Genomic DNA, 16958 nt, shown 5'->3' on the forward strand with positions numbered 1-16958 from the left:
TTGTGTTTCATCCTGGTCTGAAACTTGCTTTTTCTTCTCCTAATGCTAGTTCTATAAAAAAAAAAAAAAAAAAAAAAAATCAGCTAACGCCTTTTTATTCCCGTATACGGGAGTAGGCGAGGCCATTTAGCCCTATCTAACTTTTTGGAGACTGAGTGGGCAGTTCAATCTCCACTGGTACCCAATCAGAGACAGATGGCCCAAGGCTAACACTAATTAAGCGGTACGCAGTGAAGAGAGACGGCTCAAATGTGCCGCCATCTCGTGGTCCCTAATCCTAACACAATATATTTAATGTCTGAAATAATGTGGGTTCTACGGTCGATTTTCTTGAGTTTACAGGACGAAAAACCCGAGTTTCCGGGAGGAAAAACCTGCTTGCCCGTGCCAGAGATCGACTAACTCGGGAACCGGTCGAAAAAAGGCTTAGAAAAATTTCCTCTAGTCACTGACTAGACTCGAAACCAAGTCTTCCTTCGTGCGGCCAAGCGCGGCGGTGTGCAAACGCCACATCCGCTGAGCTACACAGGCTCTAGTTCTATATATGGCTTAATTTGTTTTTGGAGTACTTTCGTAAAAACTTTACTTGGAATACTGAGGAGGCTAATGCCTCTGTAATTATTACATTCTGTTTTATCTCCTTTTTTGTATATAGGAGTTATAACTGATTTGGTTTGCCTTGCAGAAGTCTAACCCCATGTCCGAAACATTTGCCCATGTGCAAAGCGGAAGTGGCAAGAAGTAGGGGTTTGAAGCACCAATCTGGTAGCATGAATATTTTTTTTTTTTTTTTTTCCCTGCTTGGATTGTTACATCAAACCCTGCAGAGAACCCTGAAAATTGCTAGCTAATGGGGCTCTGGCATACCCAATTCCATGAAGAGCGTTTGTTCTGATCACAAACTTACTACCGCATCCCGGGTAGCTGACTCGTCGAGAACTGCAGTCCGGGATCTCGATGAGAAATATGCTACAAAAACTCTCAACATACTTCAGCTAAACATCAACGGTTCTTCCATCAAAAGATGGAAGAACTTAAGAACATTTTATACAAAAATAACATTCCACAAGCTTACAAGAAACGAAACTAAATCAGATTCTGAAGCTACAAATCAAAGGCTATTCAACATTAAGGAAAGACAGACTGGATATGGTGACAGATCGTTCTTGTGGAGGTCTAGCTATACTACAGTCTAGCTATACTACAGACCAAATACATTAAATATAAACAAATTGTATTGATACAAACAGCAGTATAAATAGTAACACAGAGGCTCAAGCAGTCAAGATATTTCTACCAAAACGCATTATTACAATAGTCACCCAGATAACACAGATATAAACACAGAACTACTTCAACAACTAAGTCAAACAACGTCAGATACAAAGATCCTTTTAATAGATCTAAATGCCAAAAGCCCAACTTGGGTTCCCCACAACTAGATCGGAAAGGAGCACAAATAGAAGACATAATTGATCTAAACCATGAGATCATAAACAATGGGAAAGATACATATCTGTCAAAAACAACAGACACAGAATCAGCAATTAGACATCACAGCAGTGGATTATGAAACTGCGAGTCTTACCCAGTGGAAAATACTAAAGAATGCCATCAGTGATCACAGACCTATTATCACAACCATTAACTTGCAGCTAGACCAAAAACCATAGACAAAGAGATTTTGGAACTTCAGAAAAACAAATCTGAAAACAAACCCCAAATCAACATCACCAGAATTAAAGATCAGTACTATCAACATAAGAAGCCTGGATGGCAAAGAAATGGAGCTAGCTGAGGAATTAGATAAGTACCAGATCAACATAATAGGGGTGACTGAAACAAAAAAGACAAAAACTGGTGAGATCTTTCTGAGCAATAAATACAAAATGTTATATTCAGGCAATGACAATCAAGGTAAAGAAGGAGTAGCCATAGTATTCAACACAAAATACGAGGCTAATCTTCTTGAATAGCAGTCAGTCTCAAGTAGAGTAATGTGGGCAAATATAAGAATGGGGAACTGGACAATGAGACTTATTTGTGCCTATGCTCCCACAGAAGGTTCTACTAAGGTAGAAGTGGAGGAATTTTTTGATGCTTTAAAAAAAGCAACTGACACAATGAAAAAGGAAAAGTTGGTCCTTGTTGGAGATCTAAATAGCAGAGTAGGAAATGATTGTCAGACATACAAAAATATTTTGGGAAAATTGAGAAAAGAGCAAAGCTAATAATAATGGCAAATGCCTGTTGGATTTCTGCTCAGGACATGGACTGGTTATTACTAACACTATGTTCCAACATAAAAATGTACACAAATTCACATGGAGAGAAGAGGCAAGGAATACGAAAAGTCTCATTGACTATGTTATTGTTGATAGTGATGTTTTCTCCCTGGTGCAGGACACCAGAGTGTACAGAGGATTTGAAATTGGAAGCAATCACTATTTAGTCTTGAGCAGGATAAAATTGAATTTCATATTGAAAAGAATAACATGTAAGAAAGTTTTAAAGCAAATAAAAGTTGAGCAGCTCGCAGATGTGAACTGTAGACTAAAATACACAAAGATTATTGAAGAAAAAATGAAAGAGTTTGAGAACAGGAATCAAACCTTGAAGAAACCCCTGACTGATTCAGCTAGAGAGGCATGTGGTGAGGTTGTGTGCAAGGATAGAAAAATCAGGACTCCATGGTGGACACAGGAAGTTAAAGAGGCAGTGAAGGAAAAGAAGAAAGCATATCAAAAGTTCCTGTCAAATAAGTCAGCTTGTGCTCTTAGAGAATACAGAGACAAATGCAAGAATGCTAAACACTGTGTAAAACTAGCTAAACAAAAGTCATGGGAGGACTTTGGTAAGAATATAGAAAATAAATATCAAGAAGGTGGCAAAATATTCTGGAGGCTGATGAAGAAGCTTAGGAATGGAGGAAAGGTAACTTTACCTTTCCTCCATTCCTTACATGAAAACAGGAGAAAAAGATATCCTTGAAGTATGGAGTAATTACTTTGAAAAACTGCTAAATGAAACAAGCAGTGATGACAGCACACTGGTAAAAGACACTGACCAGGCATGCAGTCAGGAATACATATCCATACTTGAAGTAGAAAAAGCCATCAAAGGCTTGAATTGTGGAAAGGCAGCAAGGGTAGATATTCGACCAGAAATGCTTGGTATAAGAGTCTTACAGTGGCTGCACTGCATAGTTCAGAAAGCCTGGACAGAGGGACAAATTTCCAATGATTGGAGTAGAGCTCTCATAGTACCCATATATAAAAATGGAAATAAAACTGAATGTGAGAATTACGGAGGTATTTCTATACTGAGTGTTCCTGGCAAGATCTATGCAAGTATACTTGAGAAATGGTTGAGAAGAATTGTGGAAGAAAAGCTTGGTGAAGAACAAGCTGGATTCAGGCGAAATAGAGGCTATCAGGATCAGATCTTCACTTTACGACAAATAGTCGAGAATGCATGGGAATATAACAAAGATCAGTATTTAAGTTTTGTCGATTTGGAAAAGGCATATGACAAGGTGCCAAGAGAGAAGCTATTCAATATGCTACAGTTATATGGTGTCAATGGGGCATTATATCAAGCATGTTAGAATTGAAGGAAGTACAGGAAAATGGTTTAATGTTAAATCTGGTGTGAGACAAGGTTGTACATTATCCCCTCTGTTATTCATTATCTATATGGATCACATTATGAAGGAAAGTGGTATTAAACATGATATCAAAATTTTAGATGTTAATGTCAGCTCTTTGCTTTATGCGGATGATGTTATACTTCTAAATAAATCCGCTACAAGTCTGCAAGATTCTCTGACTAAATCGAATAACTGTTGTAATAGATATGGTATGAAGGTCAGCAATAAAAAGACAAAGACAATGAAAATAGGCAGAATCATTGAAAATGTCAACTGTGTTGTGAATGGAGAACTTGTGGAACAAGTAAAACATTTCAGCTACTTAGGCACGATTTTTACTGCAGCTGGTAAATTAAATATAGAAATAAGAGACAACAGAATCACCAAAGGTTGTATGGTGGAAAGTCAATTGAATAAATTCATATGGAATAAGAGAGAAATTAGTCGGAACGCTAAATTAGCTATATACAAGACAGTGTTCAAACCAGTTTTAACTTATGGATCTGAGAGCTGGGTCAGAAGTAAAACACTTGACCAAAGAATAGAGACTGCAGATATGAGAGTCTTGAGAAAGATTATAGGCATGAACAGATGGCATCAATGGCAATATCATATTAAAAACAAAGATATTAGGAAAGAACTTGACATTGTCAGCTTCCAGGAATGCATTAGCAGAGTTAATCTCAGGTGGTATGATCACTTAAACAGAATGGGTGAAGAAAGATTAGCAAAACAAGTGTTCTCTGCCAGGTTGGCAGCAAAACGACCCAGAGGAAGACCAAGATATAGGTGGATTGATACAGTACAAAGTGCCTTAGACGATAGAAATATAAGATTTGATAATGTTGGAGTCTTGACAAGTAACAGACTGATTTGGAGGAAAATTGTAGATAAGAAGTTAGTAATGATGTAATTTTTTTCATGTAGTACTATCATATCCTGTACACCCCTTGAGGATATATGGCAGGAATTTGATGATGATGAAAAGCAAATTGGCCTAAATACACAAAACTATTAGAAATATATTGCACTGGCACACCCACTAGTAAAGAACTTGATCAGCAACTACTAGAACTAACTAACAACATACAGAAAGCTGCAAAAAATTCAATTCCCAGAGGTCTGAGGAAAAACAATTGGGTTCCATTTTGGAAAGGTCACTATCAGTGTTATGATCACTGAAAGAGAGATTATCAATGAACAGTTAAAACAAAATAATACAGAAGACAACAGAAAGAAGTGAATAGAATTAATTGAAAACACAGAAGATGAAATTTCTAACTGCAAACAAAAAAAAGGGGAAGAATTCTGCAATAGACTAGATCCAAGAAAAGATTCGTAACACTGGAACACCATCAGATTATTAAACAACGCAACACTTCGGATACTGATCACTCATCTCTCTTCAAACATAGTCTCCTCAGGAACTAATACAGCAGCAACAAAGAGATGGCAAATTTAACTAGCCAAACATTACTCTAATGCAAGCAAGCTGCAGTACAACAAAGAAGACAAAAAGTGCAGGAAAACTGCAAAACATCTGCTAATACAATCCAGAACCTATCCTTCTGAACACATCTTTACTCAGGATCTCGCAATGACAGAATTAGAAACAGCAATTAGTCAAATTGACCCTGACAAATCACCCGGAATTGATCTTATCTTTGGACATATGATTAAAAACATGGGAAAAATAGTCAAAAACTGCCTTCTGAAGATATTCAACACCTCTTGGAATGCAGGTAAACTACCAAAAATCTGGAAAACATCAGTCATTATACCCTTACTAAAACCTATCAAAAATCCTAGCGACTGTAAAAGCTACAGACCAATAGCTTTGGCTAGCACTCTCTGTAAACTAAATGAAATAATAATACATGGTCCTAAATAATTCAAAAAAAGCATAGAAAGATGGGCGAAGGAAGTTAAACTACAGATAAACCCAGAAAAAACAAAACTGAGCATCTTTTCCACTGATAGAAAAAATACACAATTACAACCCTCAAATCAAAATATATAATACCAAAATAAAAAAAAAACACTCTCTCCAAAATACTTAGGCCTAACCCTAGATACTGAACTGAGATTTAAAACTCATATTACAAATATAGCTAATAAAGCTCTTAAAAAGCTTCATATCATCAAAAGGCTTTGCGGAACAAAGTGGGGTGCAAAACCGAAGACACTCAAAACTACATATACTGCACTCATATTCCATAGTGGGAATATGCCTCATCAATCTGGGCTACAGCTTCTACTAGCTCAAAAAAAAAAAAAAAAACTTGACAGATTACGATCAAGAGCTGCAAAAATTATCATAGGTGCAGGTGCAGTCCCATCCACAAATAATTTAAAAGCTCAACAAGAGTGTGGGCTTCACATACTAGAAGACTATCAGTTGATATAGTTGAGTTACTGAGTGAGCACTTTGCAAGAATATATCATCCAGGTGGTGACATTGCAGAAATGAATGAACCAGTAGATTATACAGGAATTGTGGGGAATGAAGTGGAGGTGAGTAGTCTATTGCATAACCTCAATGTCAATACATCTGTGGGATTGTATAGTATACTAGCTCGTGTCATACGAGAAGCGGCTAAAGAATTGTCAGTACCCTTGACCATTTTGTTTAATTTGAGTCTCGGGTCTGGGTTAGTCCCATGGGGGTGGAAAGAGGGGAAAATAGTTCCACTGCATAAAGGTTCCAAGACTGCTGTTGTAAATTACCGACTGATTAGCATTTCAGGAATCGTTGTCAAGGTCTTAGAGAAATTAGTCAAGAAAAGAATGCAGGATTGGATAGATGAAAATGGGATATTGTATGGGAGACAACATGGTTTTGTGAAGGGTAGCTCATGCCTCAGTAACTTGCTCAAGTTTTATAACACAGTGATGGCTGAACTGGATAAGGGTAATGGGTTTACAGTGATTCTACTGGACCTTGCCAAGGCCTTTGACATGATACCACATGGAACCCTAATCAGTAAACTGGAGCAGATTGGGATGGATATAGGGTTGGTGAGGTGGATAGGTGGGTGGTTGATGGAGAGATACCAGAGAGTGGTTTATTCAGGAGTTGAGTCTAAAAGACGGCTTGTGACTAGTGGTGTACTGCAGGGTTCTGTTCTTGGACCACTACTTTTCAATTTGTTCATCAATGATATAGGAAAGGATCTGAGAGGAAGTGTTCACTTGTTTGCTGATGATGCAAAGTTGGGTAGAGCAATTGTGAGTGCACAGGATGTCAAAATTTTACAGGATAATTTGGATAGGTTGGAGGACTGGACTAGGAAAAATGGATGCCAATTTAATGTGGCAAAGTGTAAGGTTATGCATTTTGGGGTGAAAAGAATAGCAGCAGTATATCACATTGGTGGAACCGTACTCCAGGAGATTGATGAGGCCAGGGATTTGGGAGTGTTGGTGGATAGAGAATTGAAGTTTAGGGGGTACATTGCAAAAGTGGCTAAATCGGCTCATCAAATCACTTGGCTTCTGAAAAATACTTTAACATGCAGAGACAAACAAGTTATTGTTCCTCTGTACCGAGCCTTGATAAGACCCCATCTGGACTACTGTGCTCAGTTATGGGCGCCAGGTTTTCTTCTTGATGGGGAGGAAGTGGAGAGGATCCAGAGACAAGTGACCAAGATGATAGCAGGTCTGTGGAATGAACCTTATGAGAATAGGTTGAAGATTTGTGGGTTGCAAAAATTGGTCGATAGGCAGAAAAGGGCTGATATGATTGAGACATTCAAATTACTGAAGGTTTACTATAAGATTAATCCAGAAGATATTTTTGCAAATAGGACTGGTGGTGAGAGGACTAGGGGCCATGCATGAAAGTTGGCAAGAATGTGGTTAACAAGGGTGTTAGAGCTAGGTTTTTTACTTGGAGAGTGGTGAATGAGTGGAATGAGCTGCCAGAGTCTGTGGTAGGTGCTACGACCGTGAATCAGTTCAAGGCAAGGTATGATAGATACTGTGTGAATGTCGAATAGTTGTTCTTGACATGATGTTAGGTCCTCCCTCGATGAGTCTGTCGACTGCTTAGAGTTGCCCAGAATAATAATAATAATAATAATAAGACAGAAGAAAACTCTCCACATTGAAATTCATAACAAAATCAGGAGCCACCAACAGGATCATATCTCACTCAGGACTTTCGATGCCTTCACAAGAAAATGTAGGCTAAAGAGATCATCTACGTTACAATATGATCAAGAAATTAGAAAACAGATTAATTAGAGCACCTATCCATTGAAATAAGCAAAGAGCCATTCTTTTCCACTGTTCTACCAAAAAACACAATGATAAACTTAAATCTCCTCGAACCTTGTTCAAAAAAGGATTCACAGCAAGAAAATAAAAGGACTTTACACTGTACGTCACTTAAATAATCTAAACCATGTCATTGCCTATATTAATAGATCATCTGATGAATCACTTAACCGAGGAGGTTCAGGGGTTTTTCTAACTCTACCTGGAAGTAGGAAATGCAAATCAAAACCACATTTGGCAAAATAGCTTCAAACTTCACTTGTGAATTAACAGCCATACAAACAGTTCTCAAATTCTCTCTCTCAAATCCATTACTAAACATTACAGAAGGAATAACCATCTACAGCGACTCAAAATCTGCACTTAAGGCATTAAAAAATGGAAAAGCAAAACTCACACAGGAAATTCATTAACTACTAACAACCTTAAATTTGAAAAATAAGAACTGCACACTGCAATGGATACCAGCCTATGTAAATATTGAAGCAATGCAAGAGCAGACAGACTAGCCAAAGAAGCAAGATACTTACCTCAAAAATTACACTCACTGTCACTAACTGATGCCAACTTTGTTGCCAAAATAAGATTGGTAAAACAAACTATCAAGAAGAAGAATGAAATCAGTGAAATTAATGAAAATAGAGAAATAACCACAATCATCACCAGACTAAGGATGGAACATTTTAAAGGCATGAAAATTCCACCAGACAGCAGTAGGAGCTATGAAACATTCAAAAACTGTCCAGGAGTTGAACTAACACCTGTCCATATATATTGTTGTCCAGCAATTGCTCTGCTCTACAGAACATTGACAATAACCTAGAGCAAAACTCTACTCCATCAAAGTTCAACAGATTGCCAAAGCAGTTCTACAGATCCACGGTCATATCTAGTCTTCAATGGGCTCGACAACAACTGATTTGGTCCAATCAATAGGTATTGCTTTATTTTCGTAGATCCTTTCAAATGTTTTTAATGGTTCCATAAGTTGTTATTTTCCTGCTTTTAAGAATTCTGCATATATTTGATCAATACCAGGTGCTTTCCTAGTTTTAAGTTTATATATGCTGTGTGCTGTTATTTCTTTGGTAAAGATATTTGTTTCCTTTTAGGGGTAGTTTGCCTTTAGAGATAGAATTTAAGGGATGGATGAATGAATTTAAGAGAAAGTATAACAGCTGGGTGATTTATAGCCTCCCTCGATGAGTCCTTGAAGGTTTCAGATAATAATAATAATATATCAAAAGAACTCCTTGGGATTATTATTTTTTTATTGGTTTCATTAGTTAATTTTTGTTATCCTTACCAACTGAGTCATCTTCCTAGCCTGTGATTCATTTGACTTTACCCTCAAAGGTTAAATAAAATGTGTAAAATACATTCAGATAGTGCTTCTCCTAAAAAGCATCATCGCCCTCCTTTTATTCACTTCCTCGTTCTATGATAGCCGCATGCTGTCTCCTGAGCTTTACCCAATACCAGCGTTGTAGTTCGACATATATCCTTTCCTTTCAAGAAGTCCTCGCGTTGTTGGTTCCCACCCAAGTGATCACCCCGTGGTCACTCTCATTAAGTGGAGAAAGATATGATACTCCTATTTACAATATCCAGTATTGGTCTTCTTGTATAGTGCCCCCTGCCACACCCAGTGACTCCTACCATTTTCTTGTCTGTTCTGCTTTACTTCTTCTTACTCATGTTATTCATATCTCCATTCATGTGCATTCCTTCAGTCTCTTCTACCCTACACTGCTACTCTTCTGCATCACCTCTTACTTTTTTTTTGTGTACCCTCACCCACAAAAGATACTAACTCTTTAGTACATTAGTGCCATGGGTGTACTAATAATTTTTTTTAATAATTTATTTATTTTATTATTTTTTTACATAGTATGGGAACCGTGCTCTAGAAACTAAACATGGAACTATTTCAAATCACTTCAGACCTCTAATAAGAAATTCATATTAGAGAATTAGAAATGATGAAATTCATATCCAACCTGAAGACAATCACATTGGGATGGATGTTTGTGAATGTACATTAACCACGCAGTCACCCAGATTGGCAGTCTTACTTATCAAGCTGTTCACTACTGTCAGCATTCTCACTTCCAGCAGCCGCTTATCCAGTTGACTTAATATCAAAATGACTTAAATGCTGTCAGATTTGCACTTCAAAAAATCTTACATTTATATAAAATATTTATATGTAAACAAAATGTAATAAATATAATGTAAAATATAAATATAAAGAAATAGTTAACGTAGTGTTTTAAATAATAAAGATAATTTTTTAATTATTTTCATAAAAAATGCCAAAATGGCAGTAAACTTGATAAGAAATTATTTTTCTCTTAGTATGTCACATTTATTTTTTATAGGAATTTTGGAAGAAGTTAGGTGATATGGGATTAATGGGTTTGACTGTACCAGGCAAGTAACTGTTTAAGTAAAATTGTTTTTTTTTTTTTTTTAGGTTGATATTAAGAAATATTGTCTCAGATAGTTGTAAGCTGATCAGTTAAAAAAAAAAAGTGTGCTTATAAAACTTACATTTCACAAGTTATATAAGCAGACATTTTTGTTTTGAATAAATATATTAAATTATTAGCAGATGGTGTGAAAAAGTTGATTTTTACTGTAATGTTACTGAATTCAATACCACCCTTCTTACCGTCCTCTCTATCTTTGCAAAAAACATCACACACACCCCTCTATCTGTATCCCCATCAGAATCGCATACTAATACTAATCATGTATTGTTAATGTAAATAATAGCCTTACTGTAGAAATAATAACTAGTGCTTGAATAGTGATATCTCAGCATATAAAAGTATTAATGTGTATCTGTTTATAGACACACACACACACACACACACACACACACACACACATACACACAATAATCATTAATTAATATATAATCAAATTTTATAAAAAAAAGTTCTGGTTTTCCACAGCGAAAGATGGTGGTGCTGAAAGTGGATATTTAGAACACTGTATAGCCATGGAGGAGCTGTCTCGAGCATCTGCAAGTATTGCACTCAGCTATGGAGCACATTCTAATCTTTGTGTTAATCAGATAGCCAGAAATGCTAGTGAAAAGCAAAAGCAAAAATATCTTCCTAAGGTAAAGAGGACAAAATCAGTTTAACTCATATATGATATTTTTAAAGTTCTTTTTATTATTATATCTCTCAATTTAAATATCTCTCAATATTATAACATATAAGAGGTGTTCAAAAAAAGACTGAACTTTTTAAATAGCATACCAACTGGCACAGAGAGCACGCTGCGGCTACTGAATGCACCTAGCAGTAACTTCTGACAACAAACTGTCATTTGTCCCATTCTGCTATTAGCATTAGTTGTCGAGTTACATCTGAAGTGAGTACGTGCATGAGCTGTTTGTCGGATTAGTGACAAAGTGACAATGAAAGAGTTTGAAGAACAATGTGTGCACGTGTGGGAAATTTTGCTGCAAACTTGGAAAAAATTTTACAGAGACATTTAAATTGCTTAACCAAGCATGCTGGGAGGACTATATGAGCCGAATGCAGTGCTATGAGTGGTTTAAGCATCAATGGACGAGTCGGTCAAAAATCAAGATGATGTTGGTTGTGTTTTTTTGATTGGAAAGGCATTGTCCATTATAAATTTGTACCACATAGTCAGATGGTAAACAAAGAGTTGCACCAGGAAGTTTTAGCACATTTGAGGGATGCTGTGCACAGGAAGAGGCCTGATGGCAAACATCAGGCATCTGTTGTGCCCCATCCACCCTATTCTCCAGACTTAGCCCCAGCAGACTTTTTCCTTTTTCCCAAACTTAAAACCACTTTGAAAGAACATCATTTCCAAACCATAGAAGAGATTGAGGAAAATGCGATAAGAGAACTGCATGCCATCATTGAAAGTGCATTCCAGGAAGCATTCCAACAATGGAAGAAATGTTGAGAACGGTGTATCACCAATAGAGGAGGACTACTTTGAAGGAGACAATACTTAAAATGTTGTAAAATGAACAATAAAGTCTTTACAGCAAAAGTTCAGTCTTTTTTTGAACACACCTTGTATAACAGATCTAATTCAGAATATTGATAAAATCATATATGCTCACTATTGTGACAAGTATTATAATAAAACCTACTATTTATTAATATAAATAACTCTAACAATATTTCTTCTTTTTAAATTTTTGTAAATAGCAAAGGAAGAAACTTAACAAAAATTAAAGATACTGAGAAATTATATTCTTGGTTTAATCCTTTATCCAAGTGTAAGCAAACAAAGTTTGCACCTAAAGTAATTTCAGGACATCGGGAACTTGTATATAGAAGCTAATGATTTCACATCACTTGCCTTGCTATTCCATAATGCAAAACACATATCCTTATAAGGTGTGACCTTTTGGCTACTCATATGTGGAAATATGACTTCTGCATTACTTCAACCTTGGTATCACTTCTGAGTCTGGTTCCCACAGATGAGATCTGGTTCCTCAATAAAGGTCAAAACCAGTCTGGGTAGTAGCCCTTCCCATGATGCATAGCATTATACATGTCCGTAAGGATATATTTCTTGGTATATTTAATTTATAGCATAAGTGGAAAATCTTCCAACAAGAAACTTAACAATTATATTAGACAAAAAGTGAAATACGTTTATGTTAGATATTACACAAAAAAAGAGCCTCCGTAGCTCAGTCAGTATAGACGAAGCCCTTTGGTCGGAAAGACCTGGGTTTGATTCCCATCAGTGACATGAGTAACCTTTATCTGGTCTCCTTGAACTAAAGGTGAGTTAGCCGATCTCATACGGGGGTAGGGGATTTTTTTCAAAATAAAATTCAAGTTTTTCGTCCCCCAAACCGGCCCCGTGAACACATGCTTTTACAGTCATAGGACACCTCTAGGAATAAGGAGTAACCAACCTATTCCATAGGATTTCGGTTCTGAATACCTACACAGTAAAATGTGTAGGTCTACGCGTGAGTGTAAATTAGGATAGGATAGGATTACACAAAAATATTGGTCTCATATTTGCAGCAGTTGTAGAGGAACCACATCATTTCAAATAGCATTAATTGCAAAAGAAAATAATGCTTATACAAAATGTTTTGCTTACTCCTGTTCAATATCCATTTAATTTTTAAAGTATTTTCCCAACCTTTAATCATTAGTGAAAGAATTATTGAGCAAAAAAATGGAAGTTGAGAAAGATTCGAAAAGTAATCTCGTTGGAAGAAAAACTTGAAATAATAAAGAAAAATGAACAACGCAAGTCCAGAGCAAGGATAGCACATGAACACAAAATAGGTGAATCAACTATAAGAGCAGTTTTAAACAAATTTGCTGAATACAAAGAGAAAGGTAAGGCTGCTTCAAGTTCGTTATGCATGCAGACCACTCGAAATCAAAGTATTATAATGATTGAATTAGAGAGACTTCTTTCTACATGGATCAAAGATTGTAACCAAAAAGATCTAAGCATTTCAATAGCCTCCAGAATATTTTGCCTCATTCCTGATATTTAATATTTTCTATGTTTTTATCAAAGTCTTCTCATGACAAAAGGGTATCCCCTGTGAAAAAAGGGTATATGTGGAACTACAAGGGGGGTGATTATGAAGAGCGCAGGAGACAGCTTGCAGATGTAGCATGGAATGAGGAGTTAGCTGGAAAAGAGATCAATGCAGCTTGGGGGATTTTCAAAAACTATTTAGTAGATGCAATGTCTAAATGTATACCATGGGTGAGAAGGTTAAATAAGGTAGGTGTGAGATGGATGAATAAAGAGATTAAGCATGCAATACAAAAAAAAAAGGCATTGTGGAGACAGCATAAGAGAAGTGGAAGTAACCAATTTCATGAGGTCTACAAAGACCAGGCAAGGAGGGTGACTTGGTTGGTGAGAGTAGCTAAAGAGAGGTATGAACAGCAGTTAGCTAATGAAGCCAAAAAGAATCCTAGGGAGTTCTTTCGATATGTAGCCAGCAAAAGAAAGAATGATTATGGAAGGATGACATTGATTGGAGGAAATGGTATAAAGACAGCTGTTGCAGAATGTGTTGTGGAGATACTTAATGAGCAATTCATAAAGATCTTTCAATCTTGTGAATGTGACTTCATGGAGAGATTAAGAGCAGTTGATGATGGGGAGGAGAGACTGACTGTAAGTGAGCAAGAGGTGTTTGGGAAGTTGAGTAAACTAGATGTAAATAAGGCTGTGGGACTTGATAATATATCACCACGTATTCTGAAGGAGTGTGCTAGAGAGTTGACACCTGCTTTGACATATTTTTTTAATACGAGTCTTGCACTTGGTCAAGTTCCTAAAGAGTGGAAGGAGGGCAAGATTGTGCCACTTCATAAAGGAGGTGATCGAACTCAAGCATCAAACTATAGGCCTATATGTGTGTCAGGTGTTGTGGTTAAGTTGTTGGAGAAGCTTGTGAGAACTAGGATCCAGAGTTGGGTTGACAACAATGGTATAATTTTTGATGGATAGCATGGATTTGCTAAAGGGAGGTCATGTTTTAGTAATCTACTTACTTATTACAATAAAGTGACTGCTTCCTTGGACAGAGGAGAAGGATACACAGTAATATACTTGGATTTCGCAAAAGCTTTTGATAGAGTACCTCATGATAAGTTGACAGTCAAACTAGAACAGATGGGGTTGGATATTAGATTAGTGCATTGGATTGGAGACTGGCTATCTGATAGGTATCAACAAGTTGTGTATGGGGGGTGCAATATCCAGGAAAAGGAAAGTCACTAGTGGAGTGCCTCAGGGGTCTGTTTTAGGGCCATTACTATTTAACTTATATATTAATGATATTGGTGAAGATTTGGATGGAGATATTCAGTTGTTTGCAGATGATGCAAAGTTGGGACGAACCATAAAGAGTAGTGAAGATGTTGTGGCCTTGCAAGAAGACTTGAATAAATTGAGTGATTGGGCAAGCAAATGGGGATGTGAGTTCAATGTTGCAAAATGTAAGGTTTTAAAATTTGGAAAACAAAGATGGGATGCAGAATTTATGCTTGGTGAGAATATATTGTTGGAAGTAGATGAAATAAGAGATCTGGGGGTGATAGTGGATAAGGATCTAAAATTTAGGGGACACATCGCCAAAATTGTGAAGACAACACAAAGACTTCTGGGAATGATGTGGAGGACACTGACATGTAGAAGTAGGGAGATACTTGTTCCAATGTATAAGGCTTTGATTAGGCCACACTTGGACTATTGTGCCCAGATTTGGTCACCGGGTTTTCAGAAGAATGAAGAGATGTTGGAAAGGGTCCAAAGGAGACTGACTAAGGTAGTTTCTGACCTCTGGAATGTTGAGTATGAGGAAAGATTGAAAAGATGTAATTTGCAGAGTCTCGTGGAGAGAAAGAAGAGGGGAGATATGATAGAGACCTACAAGTTGGTAAGGGGTTGTTATAGGATCAATGGTGGAGAAGTTCTACAGAGAATAGTGGGAGATCAGGGGAGAACCAGAGGTCATCCCTGGAAACTGTATAAGGAGGGTGTGAGTAAGGGAGTGAGAGGCAGGTTTTTTTCGTGCAGAGTTGTGAGTGATTGGAATGCCCTGCCTGAGAGCGTGGTGTCTGCAAGTAGTTTGAATGTGTTTAAGACACGGTATGATGAGATGTGTGTGTAAGATAAAAGGACCTCCTAGATGAGTCTTTGACTCATGAGGTCTTGTTTTAATAATAATAATAATAATAATGACTTCTGTTTAGCATTCTTTACACAATGCTTTGCTTTCTTACATTTTTTCTTCTGTATTCTCTAAGACAGTGTTTCTCAAACTTCAGATATCCATGTACCCCTTCTTAAATTTTCATTATTACCAAGTACCCCCTAATTAATTAATTAAAAAATAAATTCATTAAATTAAAAATAAATAAATAAATAAATTAAAATTAAATATCTATTTTATTTGAATTTATATGTTCATGTAAACAAAAAATATGATTTATTTTTAAATGTTCGTTCTCTAGAGATGTCAGACGACACATGCAATATCAATGTTTTCTTGTTGCTTACAGCTACTATTACTTACAGCTACAATATTTGCTATATTGCTCTCTTTTGAGGGTTTTATGAATCCAATCTTTAACCAGTGATCCATACGTAAGAATTTTAAAGCTAAAAAAAAAAATACTGTATTTACTCGAATATAACTTTTTTTCCCAAGATTAAAGCTAAAAAATCGTGTTGCGAGATACGTGCGGGAATTTTCGGAAACTAAAGTTTTCACAAAAAAACTGAAAATGGTGATTAGATTGATTTTGAAAAGTTTTTGTGTTGTCCCATAGAATCCTACAGCTTGGAGGAAATTGATATATTCCATATGTCCTGGTCATCAGATGTCAACAGTGCGATGTTTAGCAAAATAAGAGGGGCTGCAGGAAAAAGGAATCGGGCACACTCCTAGGTGAGCCATGCACAGAAATTTGTCTTTTGTGGAAAATAGGCTTGAGCAAATCTTGTTTATTAGCTTGAAGTTTATCTGGAATTAAAATTTTTTAGGACTTTTGTGATGCATTCAAAGATGCTCTTTATGTAAGGAGTGAAGATTTTCTTGGTTTCTGATGATGGACTATTAGTAGGAGAATAATTGCCCAAAGTATCCATTCAGAATCACATCTTTTGAAGAATGTAATTTTTATCTTTGTCCTCAGAGGAGCAGATAACATGTGCCTCTTGGATAGGAGTATTATCAATGCCAAGTTTTACAAGACTGAATCTTCCAGTGAATGTAGGCTTCTTATAAACTGAAAAAGTAAGCACCCATCAACTTCTCTTTTTATCAGTGAATTCAGGATAAAGGAAAGGCTCCATTATTTTTTCTTTTCTCGTGTACATTAAATTCTTGGGAAAAGGTTGTTAACCTTATCTAAGAAACTGTCTAATTCTCTATTTGTATACAGTCAAATAGTGAATGCATCATCAATGTAATGAAACCAAGTGAAGGGACAAGGGGATGATGGTAGTGAAGAGATGTTCC

General features: G+C 36.5%; 1 protein-coding gene across 1 annotated transcript in view; it reads left to right on the forward strand.

Moving 5' to 3' along the window:
* The window catches only part of LOC150095889 (isovaleryl-CoA dehydrogenase, mitochondrial), a 170879-nt gene that overhangs the window by 30154 nt on the left and 123767 nt on the right, over positions 1 to 16958 (forward strand). The window contains exons 3-4 of the mRNA XM_090409202.1: positions 10312 to 10363; positions 10891 to 11060. Coding sequence (XP_090265328.1) covers positions 10312 to 10363; positions 10891 to 11060 — 222 coding nt within the window. The remainder of the gene's footprint in view (positions 1 to 10311; positions 10364 to 10890; positions 11061 to 16958) is intronic.

Source organism: Typopeltis vanoorti, chromosome 19 (genome assembly GCF_054136105.1).
Source record: "Typopeltis vanoorti isolate ZY-2024b chromosome 19, IOZ_Tvanoo_1.0, whole genome shotgun sequence".
Lineage (NCBI taxonomy): Eukaryota > Metazoa > Arthropoda > Arachnida > Uropygi > Thelyphonidae > Typopeltis > Typopeltis vanoorti.